This window comes from Somniosus microcephalus, chromosome 4, assembly GCF_052327205.1.
Source record: "Somniosus microcephalus isolate GS21.2 chromosome 4, FLI_Smic_1.0, whole genome shotgun sequence".
In the NCBI taxonomy this organism is placed as follows: Eukaryota; Metazoa; Chordata; class Chondrichthyes; order Squaliformes; family Somniosidae; genus Somniosus; species Somniosus microcephalus.
Window position 1 is genome coordinate 159,885,347 of NC_140990.1, and position 27,239 is coordinate 159,912,585.

General features: G+C 50.8%; 1 protein-coding gene across 1 annotated transcript in view; it reads left to right on the top strand.

Annotated features, from left to right (window-relative positions):
• LOC147119962 (cytotoxic T-lymphocyte protein 4-like) overlaps window positions 1–27,239 on the top strand; it is a 93,653-nt gene that overhangs the window by 52,092 nt on the left and 14,322 nt on the right. Inside the window, exon 3 of the mRNA XM_085984187.1 lies at window positions 24,404–24,510. Coding sequence (XP_085840313.1) covers window positions 24,404–24,510 — 107 coding nt within the window. The remainder of the gene's footprint in view (window positions 1–24,403; window positions 24,511–27,239) is intronic.

Here is a 27,239-nt window from a genome sequence, read left to right on the forward strand (position 1 = left end):
GATTGACAGGGAGGCCCTCAGCCTAGTATGGGGAGTGAAAAATTCAACCACTATCTGCATGGGCAGAAGTTCACCTTGCTGACTGACCACCAACCACTTGTCTCCATCTTTAGTCCTAAGAAGGGTGTTCCGGTGATGACGGCACAACGGTTACAAAGATGGTCCCTGTTTCTAGGGGCGAATCAATATGAAATTGAATATAAAGGCACGAAACAGCATGGAAACGCTGATGGGCTATCGCGCCTGCCACTGCCTACTGTGGAGGAAGCACCAGCAGTGGACCCTATCGAGATATTTTATTCGTCAATAATTGAACGATTGCCAGTAACGAACGCGGATATAGAGAAGGAGACCCGCAATGATCCGACGCTGTCTCGGGTATATGATTTGACGGTGAGGAGATGGCCAACACATGGCGACTCACTGTTGCCAGCATTCTCATCCAGAAGAGAACATCTGTCAGTATGCCAGGGGACAGTGATGTGTGGATCCAGAGTGGTGATTCCACCCAAGTTAAGGGAGAGAGTGCTAAATGAGCTACATGAAGGTCATCTGGGGGGAGTGAAAATGAAAAGCCTTGCTAGAGCTTATTTGTGGTGGCCGGGAATCGATCAACAAATCGAAGACCTAACCAAGAGCTGCTCAGGATGCCAGAAGGTCCAAAATGCACCACCACATGCCCCTCTACACCCATGGGAGTGGCCCTCCTCTCCATGGCAACAGGTGCATATTGATTTTGCTGGCCCATTCATGGACTCAATGTTCTTAATAGCAGTGGATGCTCATTCGAAGTGGCCTGAGGTGATAAAAATGTCCTCAACCACTACAGAGAAAATGATTGCAGTCCTATGGACCATATTTGCCAGAAACGGCTTGCCAGAGCAGATTTGCTCTGATAATGGACCACAGTTCGTGTCCAAAGATTTTCAAAAATTTATGAGAAGGAATGGGGTAAGGCATTACACATCCGCCCCGTATCATCCAGCCACAAATGGATTGGCTGAGACGTTCGTACAAACCTTTAAGAAGGCGATAAAGGCCATGTGCGACGATGAAATTCCACTACAGCATAAGGTGGACAATTTCTTATTAGCCTACCGAAACGCGACACATGCAGTTACCAACCAGACTCCAGTCATGATGTTCTTTAACCGAAGGTTGCGATCTCGTCTGGACTTGCTTAGACCAAATGTGCGAAGAAATGTTGAGGATAAACAATTCCAGCACATCAATGAGAAGCCGACAAGGAGCTTCAATGTAGGACAACCAGTCTTGGCCCGTGACCACCGAACAGAGAAATGGCAACCCGGAACGATATGCACACGGCAGGGGCCATTAATGTACACAGTGGATGTCGGGGAGAACATTGTGAGACGCCACGTTGATCAGATCTGAGCGTCACAGGAACGAGTCAACCCCATGTCTCGAGTACCTGGGGATGAACCCGACATACCGGTAGCATCTACCTCCAAACCAGTAGCAGTGGAACCCGATGAACTAACCGATGAAAAGGGGCCAGAATCGCCTCCGCACCAAGAACAAGAACCTCAGGAAAGGCGCTATCCCGAAAGGATCAGGAAGCTGCGCCAAAGACTGAATCTATAAATGGACTATTGTTGTTTAATGTACATGTTAAAGTGTTAATTGTTATTTGAATGTTATGGGTACTACTAATCTAAAAGGGGAGGAATTGTAGTGTATGTACCTTTAAGAGAGAACTACTTTTTTAGCTCCTGTATACTGTAGTACCAGCAGTGACCACACCTGTATATAAGCCTTGAGCATGCCTCTGTACCCCCAGTCTTGAGATTACCCTACTCCAGTAAACACCTGTTGATTGTTAAGTTACAGCATCCGTGTGGTTATTGAAAAACATCATCCTCTCAGAATCACGGATCTAACAAAAGAGAGACTGAAGAAGCTGGGATTGTTCTCTTTAGAGCAGAGAAGGTTAAGAAGAGGTTTAATTGAGGTGTTCAAAATCGTCAGGGGTTTTGATACAATAAATAAAGAATAACTGCTGCCAGTTGCAGAACGTTCAGTAACCAGAGGACACAGATTTAAGGTAATTGGTAAAAGCACCAGAGGCGTGAGGAGGAGATTTTTTTTTTTAACACAGCGAGTCATCTGGAATACACTGCCTGAAAGGGCGGTGGAAGCAGATTCAATAATAAATTACAAAAGGGAATTCAATAAATACCTGAACGGGAAAGACTTGCAGGTCTATGAGGAAAAGGGAGGGGAATGGGAATAATTGGATAGCTCTTTCAAAGACCCGGCACAGTCACCATGGGCCGAATGGCCTCCTCAATGTTGTATTATTCTATGATTCTATGATGCTATGACACTGCCCCATGAAATATTCACACGGTAGGATTAGCATGGGTTAGATACAGAGTAAAGCTCCCTCTACACTGTCCCATCAAACACTCCCAGGGCAGGTACAGTACGGGTTAGATACAGAGTAAAGTTTCCTCTACACTGTCCCATCAAACACTCCCAGGGCAGGTACAGCACAGGTTAGATATAGAGTAAAGCTCCCTCTACACTTTCCCATCAAACACTCCCAGGGCAGGTACAGCACGAGTTAGATACAGAGTAAAGCTCCCTCTACACTGTCCCATCAAACACTTCCAGGGCAGGAATAGCACGGGTTAGATACAGAATAAAGTTCCCCCTACACTGTTCCATCAAACACTCCCAGGGCAGGTACAGCGCGGGTTAGATACAGAGTAAAGCTTCTTTACACTCTCCCATCAAACACTCCCAGGGCAGGTACAGCACAGTTTAGATGAGGAACTTAGGTTAATTACGTTAAGTAGCGAGGAAGCACTCGAGAGATTAATGAGACTAAAAGCTAACAAATCCCCTGGATCTGATGGCCTACATCCTAGGGTTCTGGGCGAGGTGGCTGAGGAGATAGTGGATACATTAGTTTTGATCTTCCAAAATTCCCTAGATTCTGGAATGGTCCGAACGGATTGGAAGGTCGCAAATGTGACACCGCTATTCAGGAAAGGAGGGAGAGAAAAAAGAGAAAAAACAGGGAACTACAGGCCAGTTAGTCTTCGAGAAAGTGCTGGAATCCATTGTTAAGGAAGTGGTATCAAGTCAGTTAGAAAATCATAACATGAGTTGGCAGAGTCAACATGGTTTTATGAAAGAAAAATCATGTTTGACAAATTTATTAGAGTTTGTTTGAGGATGTAACTAGCAGGGTAGATAAAGGGGAACCAGTGGATGTAGTATATTTGGATTTCCAAAGGGCAGCCGATAAGGTGCCACATAAAAGGTTGTTCCAAAAGATTAGGGCTTGTGGGGTTGGGGTTAATATAGTAGCATGGATAGAGGATTGGTTGATGAACAGAAAACAGAGAGTAGGGATAAACGGGTCTTTTTTGGGTTGGCAGGCTGTGGCTTTTGGGGTGCCGCAAGGATCAGTGTTGGGGCCTCAGCTATTTACAATCTATGTTGATGGCCTAGATGAAGGGACCAAGTGTGGAGTGTCCAAGTTTGCTGATGATACAGGGCTAGGTAGGATGGTGTGCCATAAGGAGGGCATGGGAGTCTGTTATGGGATATGGATGGACTGGGTGAGTGGGCAGTGTGGTGGCAGATGGAGTGTAGTGTGGGGAAGTGTGAGGTTGTTCACTTTGGTAGGAAGAATGGAAAAACGGAATGTTTTTTGAATGGTGAGAAACTTTCAAATGTTGGGTGTTCAGAGAGATTTGGGTGTCCTCATGCAAAAACACAGAAAGCTAGCATGCAGGTACAGCAAGCAACAAGGAAGGCAAATGGCATGTTGGCCTTTATTGCAAGGGGTTGGAGTATAAGAGTAAGGAGGTTTTGCTTGCTACAATTGTACAGGGCCTTGGTGAGAACACACCTGGAGTAATGTGCACAGTTTTGGTCTCCTTATCTAAGGAAGGATATACTTGCCTTGGAGGCGGTGCAACGAAGGTTCAATGTGATATGTGAAGAGAAAAAGATTGGTGAAGTCAAGCATAGGTCCCTTGCAGTCAGAATCAGGGGAATTTATAATGGGGAACAAAGAAATGGCAGACCAATTAAATACATACTTTGGTTCTGTCTTCACAAAGGAGGACACAAATAACCTCCGGGAGATGTCAGGAAACATAGGGTCTAATGAGAGGGAGGAACTGAATGAAATCAGTATTTGTAGGAAAATGGTATTAGGGAAATTGATGGGAGTGAAGGCCGATAAATCCCCAGGGCCTGATAATCTACATCCTAGGGTACTTAAGGAAGTGGTCTTAGAAATAGTAGATGCATTGCTGGTCATCTTCCAAAATTCTATAGACTCTGGAACAGTTCCCATGGATTGGAGGGTAGCTAATGTAACCCCACTATTTTAAAAAAGGTGGTAGAGAGAAAACAGGGAATTATAGACCGGTAAGCCTGACATCGGTAGTAGGGAAAATGGTAGAGTCCATTATAAAAGATGTAATAGCAGAGAACTTGGAAAACAGTGACAGGATCGGACATAGTCAACATGGATTTACAAAAGGTAAATCATGCTTGACGACTCTACTGGAATTTTTTGAGGATGTAACTGATAGAATAGATAAGGGAGAACCAGTGGATATGGTATATTTGGACTTTCAGAAGGCTTTCAATAAGGTCCCGCATAAGAGATTAGCGTGCAAAGTTAAAGCACATGGGATTGGGGGTAAGGTACTGACTTGGATAGAGAACTGGTTGGCAGACAGGAAGCAAAGAGTTGGAATAAACGGGTCTTTTTCTGAGTGGCAGGCAGTGACTAGTGGGGTACCGCAGGGATCGGTGCTTCGACCCCAGCTATTCACAATATATATTAATGATCTAGACGAGGGAACTAGATGTAATATCTCCAAGTTTGCAGATGACACAAAGCTGGGTGGGCGTGTGTGCTGTGAGGAGGATGCAGAGAAACTCCAGTATGATTTGGACAGGTTGTGTGATTGGGCAGATGCATGGCAGATGCAGTATAATGTGGATAAATGCGAGGTTAACCACTTTGGTGGCAAAAACAGGAAGGCAGATTATTATCTGAACGGCAATAGATTGGGAGAAGGGGAACTGCAACGAGACCTGGGTGTCCTTGTGCACCAGTCGCTGAAGGTAAGCATGTGGGTGCAGCAGGTGGTTAAGAAGGCAAATGGTATGTTGGCCTTCATAGCGAGAGGATTCGAGTACAGGAGCAAGGATGTCTTGCTGCAGTTGTACAGGGCCTTGGTGCGGCCACACCTTGAGTATTGTGTACAGTTTTGGTCGCCTTATCTGAGGAAGGATGTCCTTGCCATGGAGCGAGTGCACCGAAGATTCACTAGACTGATACCTGGGATGGCAGGAATGACGTATGAGGAGAGATTGGGTTGATTGGGCTTATATTCACTGGCGTTTAGAAGAATGAGAGGGGATCTCATTGAAAATTATAAAATTCTAACAGGTCTAGACAGACTAGATGCAGGAACGATGTTCCCGATGGTGGGAGAGTCCAGAACCAGGGGTCACAGTCTAAGGATAAGGCGTAAGCCATTTAGGACAGGGATGAGGAGGAATTTCTTCACCCAGAGAGTGGTGAACCTGTAGAATTCTCTACCACAGAAGGCAGTTGAGGCCAATTCGTTAAATATATTCAAGAAGAAGTTAGATATATTTCTTAAGGCTATAGGGATCAAGGGATCTAGGGAGAAAGCAGTGACAGTGTTAACCCCTCGCTTCTGTGAGGAGGATCTACCCCTAACTTGGGGGATCAGGGTTCGCTGCTTTAGGAGACTCAACACGCCGGTCAGTCTATCACTTTCTCAGTAATACACAAAATCAGAAACTGTAAAATAAGTAAAGTTTTATTAAGGTACCTGGACTTCACTCTGAGAAACCCTTTGTGTCTGCACACAAGTATGCCTCCCAAAGAGTGAGCCCCGAGACTCACGGGGCTGCAATATTTATACATTTTCATAAATTGCAAGTCATGTGAAAACAGAAAACTAGGCGATCACGCGCTCCACGAGTCACTTGTTTTTTTACAAAGTTTTGCTTAAGTTTCACATTTAACTTTCAACAAATAGTGACCATGAGACTGTCTCCACCAGTTATCTTATGTCAAGCTTGTTTCGATGGGAGTAGAACATTCTGCTCCTTCTGTTCTTTCTTATCTACTTCTACTGAATTTCAATAGCCTTGCATCAGTTTTTTTCAACATTTAAACTTTTAGCCCATGTCAACTAGTCCATCATGCTTTGCAAGGCATTGGTAAGGCAGTATGGGATTACTCCAGCTTAACATTCCCTCCTTTTATCATTACATGATGACCTCGACCTTTTCTCTACATACTGCACAGGGTGTCAACTATTCCATATATATATATATGTTACATATTTGAAGATTATTCTGCCCTGCCTGGGGTCTCCTCTACATTGCTTCGGATCTTCTCTTTCGGTGTGCTCAATTAATTCTGCCCTGCCTGGGGTATCCTCTGTTTCTTCTACCTTTCCTGATGTTACCCCGCCTGGGGTCTCCTCTGTCGCTGTTGAGGTTATGTCCTTTATGACAAGAGCGGTGATGACAACTTGCAGTGTGAAGCGTGAATCCATTTTGTCTTTCCTTCGACCTTCACTGCGGTATGCGTGGTTAACAGTACTTGATAGGGGTCTCTTCCACCTGGGTTCTAATCCTTTTCGGTAGAAATTCTTTACGAAGACATAATCACCCGGTTTGAGTCGATGACAGGCATCCTCTGGTGTTGGTTTAGTCACAGCTGTTACCTGTTGATGAGACAACTTTAAAGCAGAGGTTAGCGACATACAATAAGACATCATCTGATTGTCCATTACATGAATATCTATTTGTCTGTCGTCTTGGATGGGAGCCGAGAACGAGGTTCTTAAAGGTTTTCTGAAGATAATTTCTGCTGGTGATAATCCTGTCTTTCATTGGTAATACTTCTGGCCATTTTAATTTGGTTTCTACACAGAGTTTGGCCAATTTTAGCTTTAGGGCTCCATTAGCCCTTTCCACCAGTCCTGCTGATTGTGGATGGAGCGGGCAATGTAAATGTTGTCTAATATTGAGAACATCGCAAAGTTCAGCATTAATTTCTGCAACAAAGTGTGGTCCATTGTCAGAACTTAATTGTATTGGCACTCCGAACCTTGGCACGATATCCTTCAGTATTATTTTGCACACAGTCTTTGCGGTATTGTTCCTTGTTGGGAAGGCTTCTATCCACTTACTAAATACATCAATGATAACTAGTACATATTTATATCCGTAAGCTGATTCTAATTGTACAAAATCTAACTGTAGTATTTGAAAGGGACCGTCTGGGATAGGAGTTGTTGCTGTTATGGTTGGTATGGCTTTTCCTGGGTTGTGTTGCTGACATATCAGACAGTGATCAATTGTCTGCTGTGCCACTTTTCCCCAATTTGGGTTGTACCAAGAATTTTCCAATTTGGAGCAACTATCCTTCCCTTCGGGTTGGCATATAGTTGTGTCAAAGGATCCTTTTTACAATTTTCTTTTATCCACTCTTGTTTTTCATTTTCAGGAGCGTCCTCCTGGTGCTTTTGTACATCTTCCAACGATGGGGCACAAGAGGGATACTTACTTCCCTCCCTCCTTTTGTTCCAACTGGGGCATTTGTTTTTGGTCCATATACATAGCGGCATATTTTGCAGCTTCATCTGCCAATCTATTCCCCTCGGCAACCTGTATATGTAACCGTGTGTGTGCCTGGCATTTTACTATGGCTAATTCCCTGGGTAGTAATACTGCCTGCGTCAATCTTTCTACCTGTACTTGGTTCGATATGGGAGTTCCAGATGTGGTCAGAAAACCCCTCCTTTTTCACATTATTCTGAAATCATGCGCTACTCCGAAGGCATATCTCGAGTCCGTATAAATATTTACTTTCATCCCTTCTGATAATTCGCATGCTCTTGCTAGTGCGTGTAATTCTGCTTTCTGTGCTGACCAATGATTTGGAAGTTTACCTGATTCTACCACATTTGGTGATTCTATAATTGCGTATCCTATCTGTCCTTCACCTGTATCTGATCTAGAGGCCGATCCGTCCACAAAGTACTCATGGTCTGGGGTATTCAAAGGCACGTCCTTTAAATCAGGTCTGATAATTGTTTGAGTCTCAATTTTTGTTACACAGTCATGTATTGGTTCACCTACATGTTCTATGGGTAGTTGTAAAAATTCGGCTGGGTTTATGTTTTTTGCAAAGTTGAAAGTCAACAAGGGATTTTGTATTAACTTGATCTCGTACCTACTTATCCTTGCCGACGTCATGTGCTGTGTGGATAATTTGTTCAGTAATGATTGTAAGGCATGACTGCGATAAATCTCCACCTTTGAGTGTAAGGTAATATTTTCTGCTGAGGTCACTGCATGGTAGGCTGAAGCTATGTCCTGTAGACATCTAGGGAGGGCTCTCTCTACTGGGTCTAGGTTAGTGGAGAAGTATGCCACCGGTCTCTGCCTGTCTCCATGTACCTGATTGGTCTTCCTAAGGGCGGGGCCTCTCTTAAGGTTTGTTTTAAAGAATTGAACGCATTTCTTTGTGCTTCTGATAGAACGAACGGTTCTCTAACCTGTGATCCTGTTAGTATAGTTAGGGGCCTCGTATGTTTAGTGATTTCTGGTATCCATTGCCTGCAGAAATTTATTAATCCTAAAAATGCTCGTATTCCTCTTTTAGTGGTAGGTTCCGGATATTGGGATATTGTTTGGGTCCTTTCTGAGAGCAGGACTTTTTCATCTGGTGTCAGAATGTGCCCTAAATATGTGACACGCTTTTTGCGAAATTGAATCTTTGCTTTTGATACTACATACCCTTCCCTTGACAAATGGTTCAAAATGAATTTTGTATCCATTTGACAATCCATCACTGTTGCCGAGACTGAGCTGAAGCCAATAATTCCCCCAATCTCACCAACATTTGAGTGATAATTTCATCATCCTCTGATGCTTCATCGTATGGCAATTGTTCAAAAGCTTGTCTCATAGTTAACATATCCTGCTCTACTTTATCCGCAGCTGCCTTCGCGTCTTTAGCCGATTTCTCAGCCATTGGGTACATTCTCATTTCGTAATTCATCGCACATTGCAATCACAACTTCTAGCCGCAGTCACGATCGCGCGAGAGAGAGAGAGAGAGAGAGAGCGCAGCCTGTGACCTTAAAGAGGGAAGCACAGGCTTTTAAAGGGACAGTACACTGAAAATGAATGAGCACACACTCAGCAGTTTTTTTATTATTCTTAACTACAGTTTCTGACTTTGTGTATTACTGAGAAAGTGATAGACTGACCGGCGTGTTTAGTCTCCGAAAGCAGCGAACCCTGATCCCCCAAGTTAGGGGTAGATCCTCCTCACAGAAGCGAGGGGTTAACAACAGGGTACTGAATTTGGATGATCAGCCATGATCTCATTAAATGGCAGAGCAGGCTTGAGGGACCGAATGGCCTACTCCAGCTCCTATCTTCCATGTTTCTATGTTTCAAGATTGATTCCTGGGATGAGAGGGCTGATCTATGATGAGAGATTGTGTAGAATGCGCCTCTACTCTCTGGAGTTTAAAAGAATGAGAGGTGATTGCATTGAAAAATAATGGGTACTCACCCGTAGGCCCAACGAAAGTGCTGGTTTCGTGCATACACTGCGCATGCGCGGTGATGTGCCTCAATAATCCCAAGACTCGATGTTAGCGAAACAAAACAAGGCTTTTATTAACTTAGAAGATAACACGCAGTGGAGAGAGGTATCTTCCCTGGAGGTCTGCAGTACTGGCTGTGAGGCCAGACTGAGCTGGCTTACATAGAGGCCAGGTATGGGCGGAGCCCTACACACAACACATTCCATACATTCCAATACACAATACAATGGTGAGGAGAAACCTGAAACCAACCACAGTCACAGGCAATACAATGGTAAGGGGGAACCTGAAACCAACCACAGTCACAGGCAGTGATGAATGGAATATTTCATCACATTCACCCCTTCTATAGATTTAGTCTGTTCGGGGGTTTGGTAGTCCTCTGCGACCGACGTGGCTGTTGTGGTGTCGCGGGTGTCGGCTGGGTGTCCCCGGTGGCCTCCTGGGTCTCTGCCGGGGGTGCCGCCAGGGTTGTTGAAGGGGTAGTTGGTGGGGGTGCCGTTGGTCGATGTTCTTCCGGGGGTGATGAAAGAGTAGTGGGTGGGTAAGAGTTGCTGTGGTCTTTGTTGCTGCTATTGCCGTGGTTGTTGTCGTTACCGGCTGGGGCGACGTCTTTTATTGACACGGTGTCCTCCCTTCCATCAGCGTGCCGGACATACGCGTATTGGGGGTTGGCGTGGAGTAGGTGCACTGGCTCCACGAGAGGGTCCGTCTTATGGCCCCTCACATGCCTTCGCACGAATACCGGACCCGGGGTGGAGAGCCATGACGGCATGGATACGCCTGAGGTGGATTTCCGGGGGAAGCTAAACATTCGTTCATGAGGCGTGGCATTAGTGGCAGTACACAATAGCGACCGTATCGAATGGAGCACATCTGAGAGGGCTTCCTGCCAGCGGGAGATAGGGAGGCCCTTGGTCCTTAGAGCTAGAGTGACTGCTTTCCATACTGTCCCGTTCTCTCGCTCCACTTGACCGTTACCCCGGGGGTTGTAGCTGGTGGTACGGCTCGTGGCGATACCCCTGGACAGCATGTACTGGCGTAGCTCTTCACTCATGAAGGACGCCCCTCTATCCGTGTGGATGTAGCTCAGCATACCGAACAGGCAGAACAGGCTGTTGAGGCATTTAATGACCGTGGCGCTGGTCATGTCTGGGGAGGGGAAGGCGAATGGGAACCGGGAGTATTCGTCCACAATGTTCAGGAAGTAAACATTGCGGTCGACGGACGGGAGGGGGCCCTTGAAATCTAAGCTGAGCCGCTCAAAGGGCCGTGTAGCTTTGATTAAGTGGGCTCTATCAGGGTGGTAGAACCGAGGCTTGCACTCAGCGCAAGTGCGGCAGTTCCTAGTCAGAGACCGAACTTCCTCAATCGAGTAGGGTAAGTTACGGGACTTTATGAAGTGGAACAGCCGCGTGACCCCTGGGTGGCAGAGGTCATTGTGGAGGGTCTGTAGCCGATCCCCGGTGGCGCTGGCACACATCCCTCGTGAGAGGGCATCTGGGGATTCGTTAAGGGCCCCTGGCCGGTAAATGATGTCATACTCGAAGGTGGAGAGCTCGATCCGCCACCTAAGAATCTTATCATTTTTTATCTTCCCCCTCTGTTTATTATTGAACATAAACGCTACCGACCGCTGGTCGGTAAGTAGGGTGAAGCGTTTGCCGGCTAGGTAGTGGCGCCAGTGGCGCACTGCCTCCACGATGGCTTGGGCCTCCTTTTCCACGGAGGAGTGTCTGATCTCAGGCCCTTGGAGGGTCCTCGAGAAGAAAGCTACGGGCCGCCCCGCCTGGTTGAGGGTGGCCGCCAAGGCAAAGTCAGACGCATCACTTTCCACTTGAAATGGAGTGTTCTCGTCCACTGCCTGTAGCGTGGCCCGCTCAATATCCTGCTTAATGCTTTTGAAGGCGGTGTGGGCCTCAGCAGAGAGCGGAAAAGAGGATGCTTTCAAGAGGGGGCGGGCTTTGTTGGAGTAGTTGGGGACCCATTGGGAATAATAAGAAAATAACCCCAGGCACCTTTTCAGGGCTTTGGGAGTGTTGGGCAGGGGCAACTCCCGTAGGGGGCGCAATCGGTCGGGGTCTGGTCCGATTTCCCCATTCTCCACCACGCTGCCTAGTATGCAGAGGCGCGTGGTGTTGAAAACGCACTTGTCCTCGTTGTAGGTGAGGTTGAGTTTTTGTGCAGTTTTCAGGAACCTCTCGAGGTTCGAGTCATGATCCTGCTGGTTGTGACTGCAGATGGTGACGTTGTCGAGGTAGGGGAAGGTTGCCTGCAAGTGGTGGTCATCGACCATGCGATCCATCTCCCTCTGGAAGACCGAGACCCCATTCGTCACCCCAAAGGGGACTCTGAGGAATTGGTAGAGGCGTCCGTTCGCCTCGAAGGCGGTGTACGGGCGGTCCTCTGGTCTGATAGGGAGCTGGTGGTACGCTGACTTGAGGTCGATGGTGGAGAACACCCGGTATTGGGCGATTTGGTTCACCATTTCTGATATGCGGGGTAGCGGGTAGGCGTCTAGTTGGGTGTACCTGTTGATCGTTTGACTATAGTCGATCACCATCCGTTTCTTCTCGCTACCCCTTACCACCACCACTTGGGCGCGCCACGGGCTATTGCTGCATTCAATAATGCGCTCTTTCAGGAGCCTGTCTACCTCGGTTGCGATAAACCGCCTGTCCTCCCAGCTGTACCTCCTGCTTTTGGTCGCTATTGGCCGGCAGTTAGGGGTAAGGTTCGTGAATAGCGAAGGCGGCTTTACCTTCAGGGTAGCCAGGCCGCACACTGTGAGGGGCGGCTGGGACCCACCGTACTTGAGCGTGATGCTTTGGTGGTTGCACTGGAAATCCAGGCCCAAGATCACGCTCGCGCATAGATTCTTCATGATTAATACTTTAAAATTATCGCATACAGTCCCGTTAACGGACAATTGTACCGTGCAGTAACCCAGAATGGTCGATGTCTGGGTTTTATCAGCCATAGAGATGGTACCCCGAGTAGGGACCACCTTTAGGGAGAGTTGTCGTGCCAGTTCCGGGTGGAGAAAACTCTCCGTGCTTCCACTGTCAATTAAACATTTAACCCCGCACCCGTTTACCTCGATGTCCACCATTGATTTGGATAGCGGGTGGGGCCTGGTCTGGTCCACTGTGACCGATGCCACTGTAGGGCCCTGATCGAGACAAGATGGCGTCCGCGCTGTCTGCTCACAAGATGGCGGACCCCACGAGGTCGGGCAAGATGGCGTCCAAGATGGCCGCTCCCACGGCGCACACGCGGCGGTGGCGGGTTTTGGTTTTCCAGCAGGGTTCCCTCTGCACACCTTCCCAAAGTGCCCCTTCTTACTGCACTTAAAGCAGGTGGTGCCTTTCACCGGGCACAGGTTTCTGGTGTGCTTTGGCTGCCCGCAGAAGTAGCAGTTGGGTCCCCGACGCTTCGCGGCTGTCGTAGGGCTTCTGGGGGGAGAGCGGGGCCCCGACGGTGTCGGGCTGCCGGGCGGGGAAGATACCTTCCAAGATGGCGGCGCCCTTGGTGCACACGTGGCGGCGTGGACGGCGCGGGCTGAAGAGTAGGCGTCCGAGTTTCTCTGGGCCACATCCAGGGATCGCGCGGTGTCCGCAGCCTGTTTCAGGTCCAATCCCGTTTTTTCCAGCAGTCTTTGCCGGATGTAAGTGGAGCTGAGGCCTGTGATAAAGGCATCGCGAACAAGCTCGTCGGTGTACACTGCGGCTTTTACATCTCGGCACTTGCAGTCTTTGCCAAGCATTTTCAGGGTGCCTAGGAGTTTCCACATTCTCCCCGTGTTTGCGTGGGTTTCCTTCGGGTGCTCCGGTTTCCTCCCACAGTCCAAAGATGTGCGGGTTAGGTTGATTGGCTATGATAAATTGACCCTTAGTGTTAGGGGGATTAAATACGTGGGTTTACGGGGATAAGGTGGGATATGTGTTGGTGTAGGGGTTACGGGGATCGGGTGGGATATGTGGCGGTGCAGGCTCGATGGGCCGAAATGGCCTCTATCTGCACTGTGGGGTTTCTGTGATTCTGTGATTCTGTGAACTCCTCCACCGATTCCCCAGGTCGCTGTGCGCGAGTGGCGAGCAGATGCCTAGCATACACCTCATTTGTAGGCTGCTGGTAATGCGCCTTTAAGATGTCGCAGGCGGCCAGGTCCGTGTCGGCGTCTTGGATGAGGGGGTAAACCCGGTGGCTTACCCAATTCCGCAGAATTCCGAGTTTCACACTCGCAGCATCCGTAGCGTCTTTGACGGCTGCGGAATTGTCCAGGAAGAATTCCATACACATAAACCAGTGTCCGAAGCGTGCTGATGCGTCCGGAGCATGCTGATCCAAATCCAAACGTTCGGGTTTCAGGAATTGATCCATTGTGTTGAAAAATAAGTTAATAAAATTGATGTGCCTCAATAATCCCGAGACTCGATGTTAGCGAAACAAAACAAGGCTTTTATTAACTTAGAAGATAACACGCAGTGGAGAGAGGTATCTTCCCTGGAGGTCTGCAGTACTGGCTGTGAGGCCAGACTGAGCTGGCCAGGTATGGGCGGAGCCCTACACACAACACATTCCATACATTCCAATACACAATACAATGGTGAGGAGAAACCTGAAACCAACCACAGTCACAGGCAATACAATGGTAAGGGGGAACCTGAAACCAACCACAGTCACAGGCAGTGATGAATGGAATATTTCATCACACGCGGGAAACGGGAAATTCTGCTCCCTTAAAGGAAGGAGTTCACAGGTCGAATGCGTGAGCCGGAGAGGAGCACATACGCCTGGAACTTCCGTTTTTTCTGCAGGTTTCTCTGGGAGGGTAAGTCTCCAGGAGCTACACTTGTAAAAAGCAGTCGCAAGGCCTGCTTTTAACAAGGCAAATAGTGAATTAAATTAAAACATTTTTTCCACAGGCTTATTATTTTTAAATACTTTAAAGAAAGGTAAGTTTATTTTTAGCCCCGTTAGAAACTGTAATTAATTTTTTCAAAAATTTAAATTATTGTTTAAAATAGTTATTTTATGTAATTTACAGTTATTTTAAAAATGCAATTTAAAAAAAAATGTATTTGAAGTTTTAGTGATGTTTTGGGGTTCAATTGTATTCATAGATTTGACAGGTCTTCCTGTCAAATCTATGAATACAGATTCCCTGCTACCATTGGCTCTCCATGGCCCACGTGATCCCAGGGGACGCTTCGAACTAACTACGCCCCTGGGATACGCAAGCACTGCGCGCCGGCAGTTGGAGCAGGCCCAGGATCGGAATCCCACGCAGGCCCACAGCACAACGGTCGGCGTGCTAAGTAAGTGCAGGTCGGAGGCTTGCACCCGCGGGAATCCTCCGGCCCGAATTTCTGGGCTTGATTCTGAAGGGGATTGACAGGGTAGATGCTGAGAGGTTTTTCCCCTGGCTGGAGTGTCTAGAACTAGGGGGCATAGTCTCAGGATAAGGGGTAGGCCATTTAAGAGCGAGATGAGGAAGAATTTCTTCACTTAGAGGGTTGTGAATCTCAGGAATTCTCTGCCCCAGAGGGCTGTGAATGCTGAGTCTTTTGAGTGTATTCAAGGCTGAGATCAATAGATTTTTGGACTCTAGAGGAATCCAGGGATATGGAAATTGGGCGGGAAAGTGGAGATGAGGTTGATGATCAACCATGATCTTATTGAATGGCAGAGCAGGCTCAAGGGGTCGTATGGCCGACTCCTGCTCCTAATTCTTATGTTCTTATGATACAGAGTAAAGCTCCCTCTAAACTGTCCCATCAAATGCTCCCAGGGTAGGTACAGCACAGGTTAGATACAGAGTAAAGCTCACTCTACACTGTCCCATCAAACACTCCCAGGGCAGGTACAGCACGAGTTAGATACAGAGTAAAGCTCCCTCTACACTGTCCAATCAAACACTCCTGGGGCAGGTACAGCACGGGTTAGATACAGAGAAACGCTCCCTCTACACTGTCCCATCAAACACTCCCAGGGCAGCTACAGCACGGGTTAGATACAGAGTAAAGCTCCCTCTACAATGTCCTGTCAAACACTCCCAGGGCATGTACAGCACGGGTTAGATACAGAGTAAAGTTCCCTCTACACTGTCCCATCAGACACTCCCAAGGCAAGTACGGCATAGGATAGATACAGAGTAAAGCTCCCTCTACACTGTCCCATCAAACACTCCCACGGCAGGTACAGCATGGGTTAGATACAGAGTAAAGCTCCCTCTACACTGTCCCATCAAACACTCCCAGGGCAGGTACCGCATGGGTTAGATACAGGGTAAAGCTGCCTCTACACTATCCCATCAAACACTCCCAGGACAAGTACAGCATAGGTTAGATACAGAGTAAAGCTCCTTCTACACTGTGCAGTTCATTAATGGTACTCATAGAGACTGGCCCCAAAGACTTATGACGGGGAATCTCTCTGTATTTCGCACTTGGTGGTAGAGGAGCAGCAGAGGAGAGTTGCCTGGCAATTCAGTATGCAGCCAAAGCATATTTACTGCACCCACCATTACCCGACATCTCTCACCTAGTGGCAGTGTTTGACGGGATTGGGTCTGTACGATGCGCTGTGTCACTGAGGCCGTGCTGTGACGGAGTTGTGTGCCCAGCTGGAAGCTCAACTCCAGCCAATCTTCATCTCGGGCACGGCACTGCCGGTGACAGTGAAGCTCAGTTCAGGCCTCAGTGTTAAAGCCTGAGCATCCATGCAGTCTGTTAGAGGGGTTAACAGTCGCATAACTCAATCAGCACTACTCAGGAGTATAAATCAAGGGACAGATGCATAGTTTTGCAAGAGCAGTCTTCATCACGTTGCCCAGAGTCAAACAGCAGTGGCATGAAAGCAGGAAAGCCACACAGACCAGGCCCAGGTTCCAGATTTGTTTTCCTGCAGATGCAGCAGTTCGGGCATTACACTGTACCGCATCCAACAACCCACCCTCGCATACACACACTGCACCCGATCCAACTCCCCACCCTCACACACACTGCACCCGATCCAACTCCCCACCCTCACACACACACTGTACCCCATCCAACTCCCCCACCCTCACACACACACTGCACCCGATCCAACTCCCCACCCTCACACACACTGCACCCGATCCAACTCCCCACCCTCACACACACTGTACCCCATCCAACACCCCACCCTCACACACACACTGCACCCGATCCAACACCCCACCCTCACACACACACTGCACCCGATCCAACTCCCCACCCTCACACACACACTGCACCCGATCCAACACCCCACCCTCACACACACACTGCACCCGATCCAACTCCCCACCCTCACACACACACTGTACCCCATCCAACACCCCACCCTCACACACACACTGCACCCGATCCAACACCCCACCCTCACACACACACTGCACCCGATCCAACTCCCCACCCTCACACACACACTGTACCCGATCCAACTCCCCACCCTCACACACACACTGTACCCCATCCAACACCCCACCCTCACACACACACTGCACCCGATCCAACTCCCCACCCTCACACACACACTGTACCCGATCCAACTCCCCACCCTCACACACACACTGTACCCCATCCAACACCCCACCCTCACACACACACTGCACCCGATCCAACTCCCCACCCTCACACACACACTGCACCCGATCCAACTCCCCACCCTCACACACACACTGCACCCGATCCAACTCCCCACCCTCACACACACACTGTACCCCATCCAACACCCCACCCTCACACACACTGCACCCGATCCAACACCCCACCCTCACACACACACTGTACCCCATCCAACTCCCCACCCTCACACACACACTGTATCCCATCCAACTCCCCACCCTCACACACACACTGTACCCCATCCAACACCCCACCCTCACACACACTGCACCCGATCCAACACCCCACCCTCACACACACACTGTACCCCATCCAACTCCCCACCCTCACACACACACTGTATCCCATCCAACTCCCCACCCTCACACACACACTGTACCCCATCCAACTCCCCACCCTCACACACACACTGTACCCCATCCAACTCCCCACCCTCACACCCACACTGTACCCCATCCAACTCCCCACCCTCACACACACACTGTACCCCATCCAACTCCCCCACCCTCGCACACACACTGTACCCCATCCAACTCCCCACCCTCACACACACACTGTATCCCATCCAACACCCCACCCTCTCACACACACTGTACCCCATCCAACTCCCCACCCTCACACACACACTGTATCCCATCCAACACCCCACCCTCACACACACACTGTACCCCATCCAACTCCCCACCCTCACACACACTGCACCCGATCCAACACCCCACCCTCACACACACACTGTACCCCATCCAACACCCCACCCTCACACACACTGCACCCGATCCAACACCCCACCCTCACACACACACTGTACCCGATCCAACACCCCACCCTCACACACACACTGTACCCCATCCAACACCCCACCCTCACACACACTGCACCCGATCCAACACCCCACCCTCACACACACACTGTACCCCATCCAACTCCCCACCCTCACACACACACTGTATCCCATCCAACACCCCACCCTCACACACACTGCACCCGATCCAACACCCCACCCTCACACACACACTGTACCCCATCCAACTCCCAACCTTCGCACACAAACTGCACCCGATCCAACTCCCCACCCTCGCACACACACTGCACCCGATCCAACTCCCCACCCTTGCATAAATACTGCACCCGATCCAACTCCCCACCCTCACACACACACACTGTACCCCATCCAACTCCCCACCCTCTCACACACACACTGTACCCCATCCAACTCCCCACCCTCACACACACACTGTACCCCATCCAACTCCCCACACTCGCATTCACACACTGTACCCGATCCAACTCCCCACCCTCACACACACACTGCACCCGATCCAACTCCCCACCCTCGCACACACACTGTACCCCATCCAACACCCCACCCTCTCACACAAACTGTACCCCATCCAACTCCCCGCCCTCTCACACACACTGTACCCGATCCAACTCCCCACCTTCTCACACACACTGTACCCCATCCAGCTCCCCACCCTCTCACACACACTGTACCCCATCCAACACCCCACCCTCACACACACACTGTACCCCATCCAACTCCCCACCCTCTCACACACACTGTACCCCATCCAACTCCCCACGCTCGCACACACACTGTACCCCATCCAACTCCCCACCCTCGCACACACACTGTACCCCATCCACCTCCCCACCCACGCATAAACACATTGTACCCCATCCAACTCCCCACCCTCACACACATTGTACCCCATCCAACTCCCCACCCTCTCACACACACTGTACCCCATCCAACTCCCCACCCTCGCACACACACTGTACCCCATCCAACTCCCACCCTCGCACACACACTGTACCCCATCCACCTCCCCACCCACGCATAAACACACTGTACCCCATCCAACTCCCCACCCTCACACACACACACTGTACCCTATCCAACTCCCCACCCTCGCACACACATTGTACCACATCCAACTCCCCACCCTCTCACACACACACTGTACCCCATCCAACTCCCCACCCTCACACACACTGTACGCCATCCAACTCCCCACCCTCTCACACACTGTACCCCATCCAACACCCCACCCTCGCACACACACACTGTACCCCATCCAACTCCCCAACCTCTCACACACATTGTACCTGTAAGAGTCATGAAAGTTTAAGAAAGAAAATACTTTAAAATATTGGTTAAATAGTATAATACAGTTAATTTACCTGACTGACTTATTGTATTAAGAAACCCCCTCTTTTCTTGTTACAATAGTATAGGCTGAGTGACCCCCTTTATTCTTGCTACAATGGTACAGCCCTTAAGCTTGTCACATGGTATCCAGCCATTTTACAGCTCAAGCACCATGAGTCTGGAGGAGGCAGAAGCTTTGAGGGCTGGAGCAATACAGTTTTTGACCGTGTGCGTTTAAACGCCTTTTGCTTTGTAATTCTGTTTGTAAGGTGTTACAGGAAACAGTTTAAAGACAAAGTTATGGTTTGGAACGTTTTATTTCGACACGCGTCTACTCGTTGCTAAAGCCACAAAGCTCAGTGGCTGCATGTTTGGAAATTATGAAGCGCCACTACAGTAGCCCATCCAACTCCCCACCCTCTCACGCACACACACTGTACCCCATCCGACTCCCCACCCTCTCACACACACTGTACCCCATCAAACTCCCCACCCTCTCACACACACAGTACCCCATCCGACACCCCACCCTCTCACACATACTGTACCCCATCCGACTCCCCACCCTCTCACACATACTGTACCCCTCCAACTCCCCACCCTCGCACACACACTGTACCTCATCCAACTCCCCACCCTCTCACACACACTGTACCTCATCCAACTCCCCACCCTCGCACAGACACTGTACCCCATCCAACTCCCCACCCTCTCACACACACTGTACCCCATTCAACTCCCCACCCTCGCACACACACTGTACCTCATCCAACTCCCCACCCTCTCACACACACTGTACCCCATCCAACTCCCCACCCTCACACACACACTGTACCCCATCCAACACCCCACCCTCTCACACACACTGTATCCCATTCAACTCCCCACCCTCACACACACACTGTACCCCATCCAACACCCCACACTCTCACACACACTGTACCCCATCCAACACCCCACACTCTCACACACACTGTACCCCATCCAACTCCCCACCCTCACACACAAACTCTACCCCATCCAACTCCTCACCCTCTCAGAAACACTGTACCCCATCCAACTCCCCACCCTCTTACCCACACTGTACCCCATCCAACTCCCCACCCTCTCACACACACTGTATCTCATCCACCGCACCACACTTTCACACACACACTGTATCCCATCCAACTCCCCACCCTCACACACACTGTACCCCATCCAACTCCCCACACTCTCACACACACTGTACCCCATCCAACTCCCCACCCTCTCACACACACTGTACCCCATCCAACTCCCCACCCTCTCACACACTGTACCCCATCAAACTCCCCACCCTCGCACACACACTGTACCCCATCAAACTCCCCACCCTCTCACACACACTGTATCCCATCCAACTCCCCACCCTCTCACACACTGTACCCCATCCAACTCCCCACCCTAACACACACACTGCACCCCATCCAACTCCCCACCCTCACACACACTGTACCCCATCCAACTCCCCACACTCTCACACACACTGTACCCCATCCAACTCCCCACCATCTCACACACACGGTACCCCATCCAACTCCCCACCCTCTCACACACACGGGACCCCAACAAACTCCCCACCCTCTCATACACACTGTACCCCATCCAACTCCCCACCCTCTCACACACACTGTACCCCATCCAACTCCCCACCCTCACACACACACTGTAATCCATCCAACACCCCACACTCTCACACACACTGTACCCCATCCAACTCCCCACCCTCACACACAAACTCTACCCCATCCAACTCCTCACCCTCTCAGAAACACTGTACCCCATCCAACTCCCCACCCTCTTACCCACACTGTACCCCATCCAACTCCCCACCCTCACACACACACTGTATCCCATCCAACTCCCCACCCTCACACACACTGTACCCCATCCAACTCCCCACACTCTCACACACACTGTACCCCATCCAACTCCCCACCCTCTCACACACACTGTACCCCATCCAACTCCCCACCCTCTCACACACTGTACCCCATCAAACTCCCCACCCTCGCACACACACTGTACCCCATCCGAATCCCCACCCTCTCACACACAAACTCTACCCCATCCAACTCCTCACCCTCTCAGAAACACTGTACCCCATCCAACTCCCCACCCTCTTACCCACACTGTACCCCATCCAACTCCCCACCCTCTCACACACACTGTATCTCATCCACCTCACCACACTTTCACACACACACTGTATCCCATCTAACTTCACACCCTCACATGCACACTGTACCCCATCCAGCTCCCCAACCTCACACACACTGTACCCCATCCAACTCCCCACCCTCTCACACACTGTACCCCATCAAACTCCCCACCCTCGCACACACACTGTACCCCATCAAACTCCCCACCCTCTCACACACACTGTACCCCATCCAACTCCCCACCCTCACACACATGGTACCTCATCAAACTCCCCACCCTCTCACACACTGTACCCCATCCAACTCCACACCCTCTCACACACACGGTACCCCATCAAACTCCCCACCCTCTCACACACACTGTACCCTGTCCAACTCCCCACCCTCACACACACAGTACCCCATCCAACTCCACACCCTCTTACACCCACTGTGCCCCATTCAACGTCCCACCCTCTCACATACATGGTACCCCATCAAACTCCCCACCCTCTCACACACACTGTACCCCATCCAACTCCCAACCCTCTTACACACACTGTACCCCATTCAACTCCCCACCCTCACACACACACTGTACCCCATCCAACTCCCCACCCTCGCACACACACTGTACCCCATCCAACTCACCAAACTCTCACACACACTGTACCCCATCCAACTCCCCATCCTCGCACACACTGTACCCCATCCAACTCCCCACCCTCACACACACTGTACCCCATGCAACTTCCCACCCTCTCACACACACTGTACCCCATCCAACTCCTCACCCTCTCACACACACTGTTCCCCATCCAACTCCCCACCCTCGCATACACACTGTACCCCATCCAACTCCCCACCCTCGCATACACACTGTACCCCATCCAACTCCCCACCCTCACACACACATTGTACCCCATCCAACGTCCCACCCACTCACACACACTGTACCCCATCCAACTCCCCACCCTCGCATACACACTGTACCCCATCCAACTTCCCACCCTCTCACACACACTGTACCCCATCCAACGTCCCACCCACTCACACACACTGTACCCCATCCAATTCCCCACCCTCGCACAGACACTGTACCCCATGCAACTCCCCACCCTCTCACACGCACACTGTACCCCATCCGACTCCCCACCCTCTCACACACAAACTCTACCCCATCCAACTCCTCACCTTCTCAGAAACACTGTACCCCATCCAACTCCCCACCATTTTACCCACACTGTACCCCATCCAACTCCCCACCCTCTCACACAGACTGTACCCCATCCAACTCCCCACCCTCACACACACTATACCCCATCCAACTCCTCACCCTCACACACACACTGTACCCCATCCAACTCCCCACCCTCACACACATACTGTGCCCATCTAACTCCGCACCCTTTCACACACACTGTACCCCACCCAACTCCCCACCCTCACACACACACAGTATACCAATAAACTCCCCACCCTCTCACACACACTGTACCCCATCCAACTCCCCACCCTCTCACACACACAGTACACCAATAAACTCCCCACCCTCTCACACACACTGTACCCCATCCAACTCCCCACCCTCACACACACTGTACCCCATCCAACTCCACACCCTCTTACACCCACTGTGCCCCATCCAACGCCCCACCCTCTCACACACATGGTACCCCATCAAACTCCCCACCCTCTCACACACACTGTACCCCATCCAACTCCCCACCCTCTCACACACACTGTACCCCATCCAACTCCCCACCCTCACACACACTTTACCCCATCCACTCCCCACCCTCTCACACACACTGTACCCCATGCAACTCCCCACCCTCACACACACACTGTACCCCATCCAACACCCCACCCTCTCACACACACTGTACCCCATGCAACTCCCCACCCTCACACACACTGTACCCCATCCAACTCCCCACCCTCGCACACACACTGTACCCCATCCAACTCTCGAAACTTTCACACGCACTGTACCCCATCCAACTCCCCACCCTCTGACACACTGTACCCCATCCAACTCCCCACCCTCACACACACACTGTACCCCATCCAACTCCCTACCCTCTCACACACACTGCACCACATCCAACTCCCCACCCTCTCACACACACTGTTCCCCATCCAACTCCCCACCCTCACACACACACACTGTACCCCATCCAACTCCCCACCCTCTCACACACACTGTACCCCATCCAACTCCCCACCCTTTCACACACACTGTACCCTATCTAACTCCGCACCCTTTCACACACACTGTACCCCACCCAACTCCCCACCATCATACACATACTGTACCCCATCCAACACTCCATCCTTTCACACACACTGTACCCCATCCATCTCCCAACCCTCTCACACACACTTTACCCCATGCAACTCCACACCCATTCACACACACACTGTACCTGATCCAACTCCCCATCATTGCACACCCACACCGTACCCCATCCAACTCCCCACCCTCTCACACACACTGTACCCCATCCAACTCCCCCCCCTCTCACCCACACTTTACCCCATCCAACTCCCCACCCTCTCACACACACTGTACCCCATCCAACTCCCCACCCTCTCACACACACTGTACCCCATCCAACTCCCCACCCTCTCACACACACTGTACCCCATCCAACTCCCCACCCTCTCACACACACTGTACCTGATCCAACTGCCCACACTTTCACATATACACTGCACCTCATCCCCATCCCCATGGGGAATCTCAGAGTCCTGTGGATAACACTGGGATCTTTTCTCTTTCAGATCAGGAGGCCAGTGGTGCGTTTCTGCTGACTGTGATTCTCACCGTTGTTGCTACTCTTCTGTTCCTATACAGCATAGCCATGACGGTGCTGTACTGCAAACACAAGGTACGTACCTGAGGAATTTATAGAGAGTGCAGTGTTGAGTGTTCCCCGATGGCTGGACAGTGACAGCAACCCTTTACTGGCCGCTAGTGCCCAATATTGTTGCACCTCCCCCCCATTGCCACTGATGCTCCCAGTACTTCGCATTCAATTGACCAGAGCATCATAAAAATGATAATGTGAGCTGTCCATGTTGTAAAGACAATGTAAGTGTTGAGTCTACTGCCGATCCCAGGTATCTGTCACAGTCTCTTGGCACTAATTCTTCTCTTCATCCTATGCCTTCTTCACTCATTCTTTCTTCCAATATGTAGGCCTTTAATATTTGTCGGTATTGATGTGCCTCAATAATTCCGAGACTCGAAGTTAGCAGAACAAAAACAAGGCTTTTATTAACTTAGAAAGTAACACATAAGAGAGAGAGATGTCTTCCTTCTGGAGACTGAGGCCAGACTGAAGCTAGCTTACAAACGGGGCCAGGTATGGGCGGAGCCCTACACACAGCACATTCCAGTATACAATACAGCACATTCCAGTACACAATACAATGAGGTCTGGGGGAAGGGAAATGACACTGAAACCGATCTCAGTCACAGGCAGTGGTGAATGGAATATTTCATCACATTCACCCCTTCTATAGATTTAGTCTGTTCGGGGGTTTGATAGTCCTCTGCGACCGACGTGGCTGTTGCGGTGCCGCGGGTGTTGGCTGGGTGTCCCCGGTAGCCTCCTGGGTCTCTGCCGGGGGTGCCGTTGGTCGGTGTTCTTCCGGGGGTGATGAAAGAGTAGTGGGTGGGTAAGAGTTGCTGTGATCGTCGTTGCCGCTATTGCCGTGGTTGTTGTCGATGCCGGCTGGGGCGACGTCTTTTATGGACACGGTGTCCTCCCTTCCGTCGGTGTGCCGGACATATGCGTATTGGGGGTTGGCATGGAGTAGGTGTACTGGCTCCACGAGAGGGTCCGTCTTGTGGCCCCTCACATGCCTTCGCACGAGTACCGGACCTGGGGTGGAGAGCCATGACGGCATGGATACGCCTGAGGTGGATTTCCGGGGAAAGACAAACATTCGTTCATGAGGCGTGGTATTAGTGGCCGTACACAATAGCGACCGTATCGAATGGAGCACATCCGAGAGGACTTCCTGCCAGCGGGAGATAGGGAGGCCCTTGGTCCTTAGAGCTAGAGTGACTGCTTTCCATACTGTCCCGTTCTCTCGCTCCACTTGGCCGTTACCCCGGGGGTTGTAGCTGGTGGTACGGCTCATGGCGATCCCCTTGGACAGCATGTACTGGCATAGCTCTTCACTCATGAAGGACGCCCCCCTATCCGTATGGATGTAGCTCGGCATACCGAACAGGCAGAACAGGCTGTTGAGGCATTTAATGACCGTGGCGCTGGTCATGTCTGGGCAGGGGAAGGCGAATGGGAACCGGGAGTATTCGTCCACAATGTTCAGGAAGTAAACATTGCGGTCGACGGACGGGAGGGGGCCCTTGAAATCTAAGCTGAGCCGCTCAAAGGGCCGTGTAGCTTTGATTAAGTGGGCTCTATCAGGGTGGTAGAACCGAGGCTTGCACTCAGCGCAAGTGCGGCAGTTCCTGGTCAGGGACCGAACTTCCTCAATCGAGTAGGGTAAGTTACGGGACTTTATGAAGTGGAACAGCCGCGTGACCCCTGGGTGGCAGAGGTCGTTGTGGAGGGTCTGTAGCCGATCCCCGGTGGCGCTGGCACACATCCCTTATGAGAGGGCGTCAGGGGATTCGTTAAGGGCCCCTGGCCGGTAAATGATGTCGTACTCGAAGGTGGAGAGCTCGATCCGCCACCTAAGAATCTTATCATTTTTTATCTTCCCCCTCTGTTTATTATTGAACATAAACGCTACCAACCGCTGGTCGGTAAGTAGGGTGAAGCGTTTGCCAGCTAGGTAGTGGCGCCAGTGGCGCACTGCCTCCACGATGGCTTGGGCCTCCTTTTCCACGGAGGAGTATCTGATCTCGGGCCCTTGGAGGGTCCTCGAGAAGAAAGCTACGGGCCGCCCCGCCTGGTTGAGGGTGGCCGCCAAGGCGAAGTCAGACGCATCACTTTCCACTTGAAATGGAGTGTTCTCGTCCACTGCCTGTAGCGTGGCCCGCTCAATATCCTGCTTAATGCTTTTGAAGGCGGCGTGGGTCTCAGCAGAGAGCGGGAAAGAGGATGCTTTCAAGAGGGGGCGGGCTTTGTCAGAGTAGTTGGGGACCCATTGGGAATAATAAGAAAATAACCCCAGGCACCTTTTCAGGGCTTTGGGAGTGTTGGGCAGGGGCAGCTCCCGTAGGGGGCGCAATCGGTCGGGGTCTGGTCCGATTTCCCCATTCTCCACCACGCTGCCTAGTATGCAGAGGCGCGTGGTGTTGAAAACGCACTTGTCCTCGTTGTAGGTGAGGTTGAGTTTTTGTGCGGTTTTCAGGAACCTCTCGAGGTTCGAGTCGTGATCCTGCTGGTTGTGACCGCAGATGGTGACGTTGTCGAGGTAGGGGAAGGTTGCCTGCAAGTGGTGGTCATCGACCATGCGGTCCATCTCCCTCTGGAAGACCGAGGCCCCATTCGTCACCCCAAAGGGGACTCTGAGGAATTGGTAGAGGCGTCCGTTCGCCTCGAAGGTGGTGTACGGGCGGTCCTCTGGTCTGATAGGGAGCTGGTGGTACGCTGACTTGAGGTCGATGGTGGAGAACACCCGGTATTGGGCGATTTGG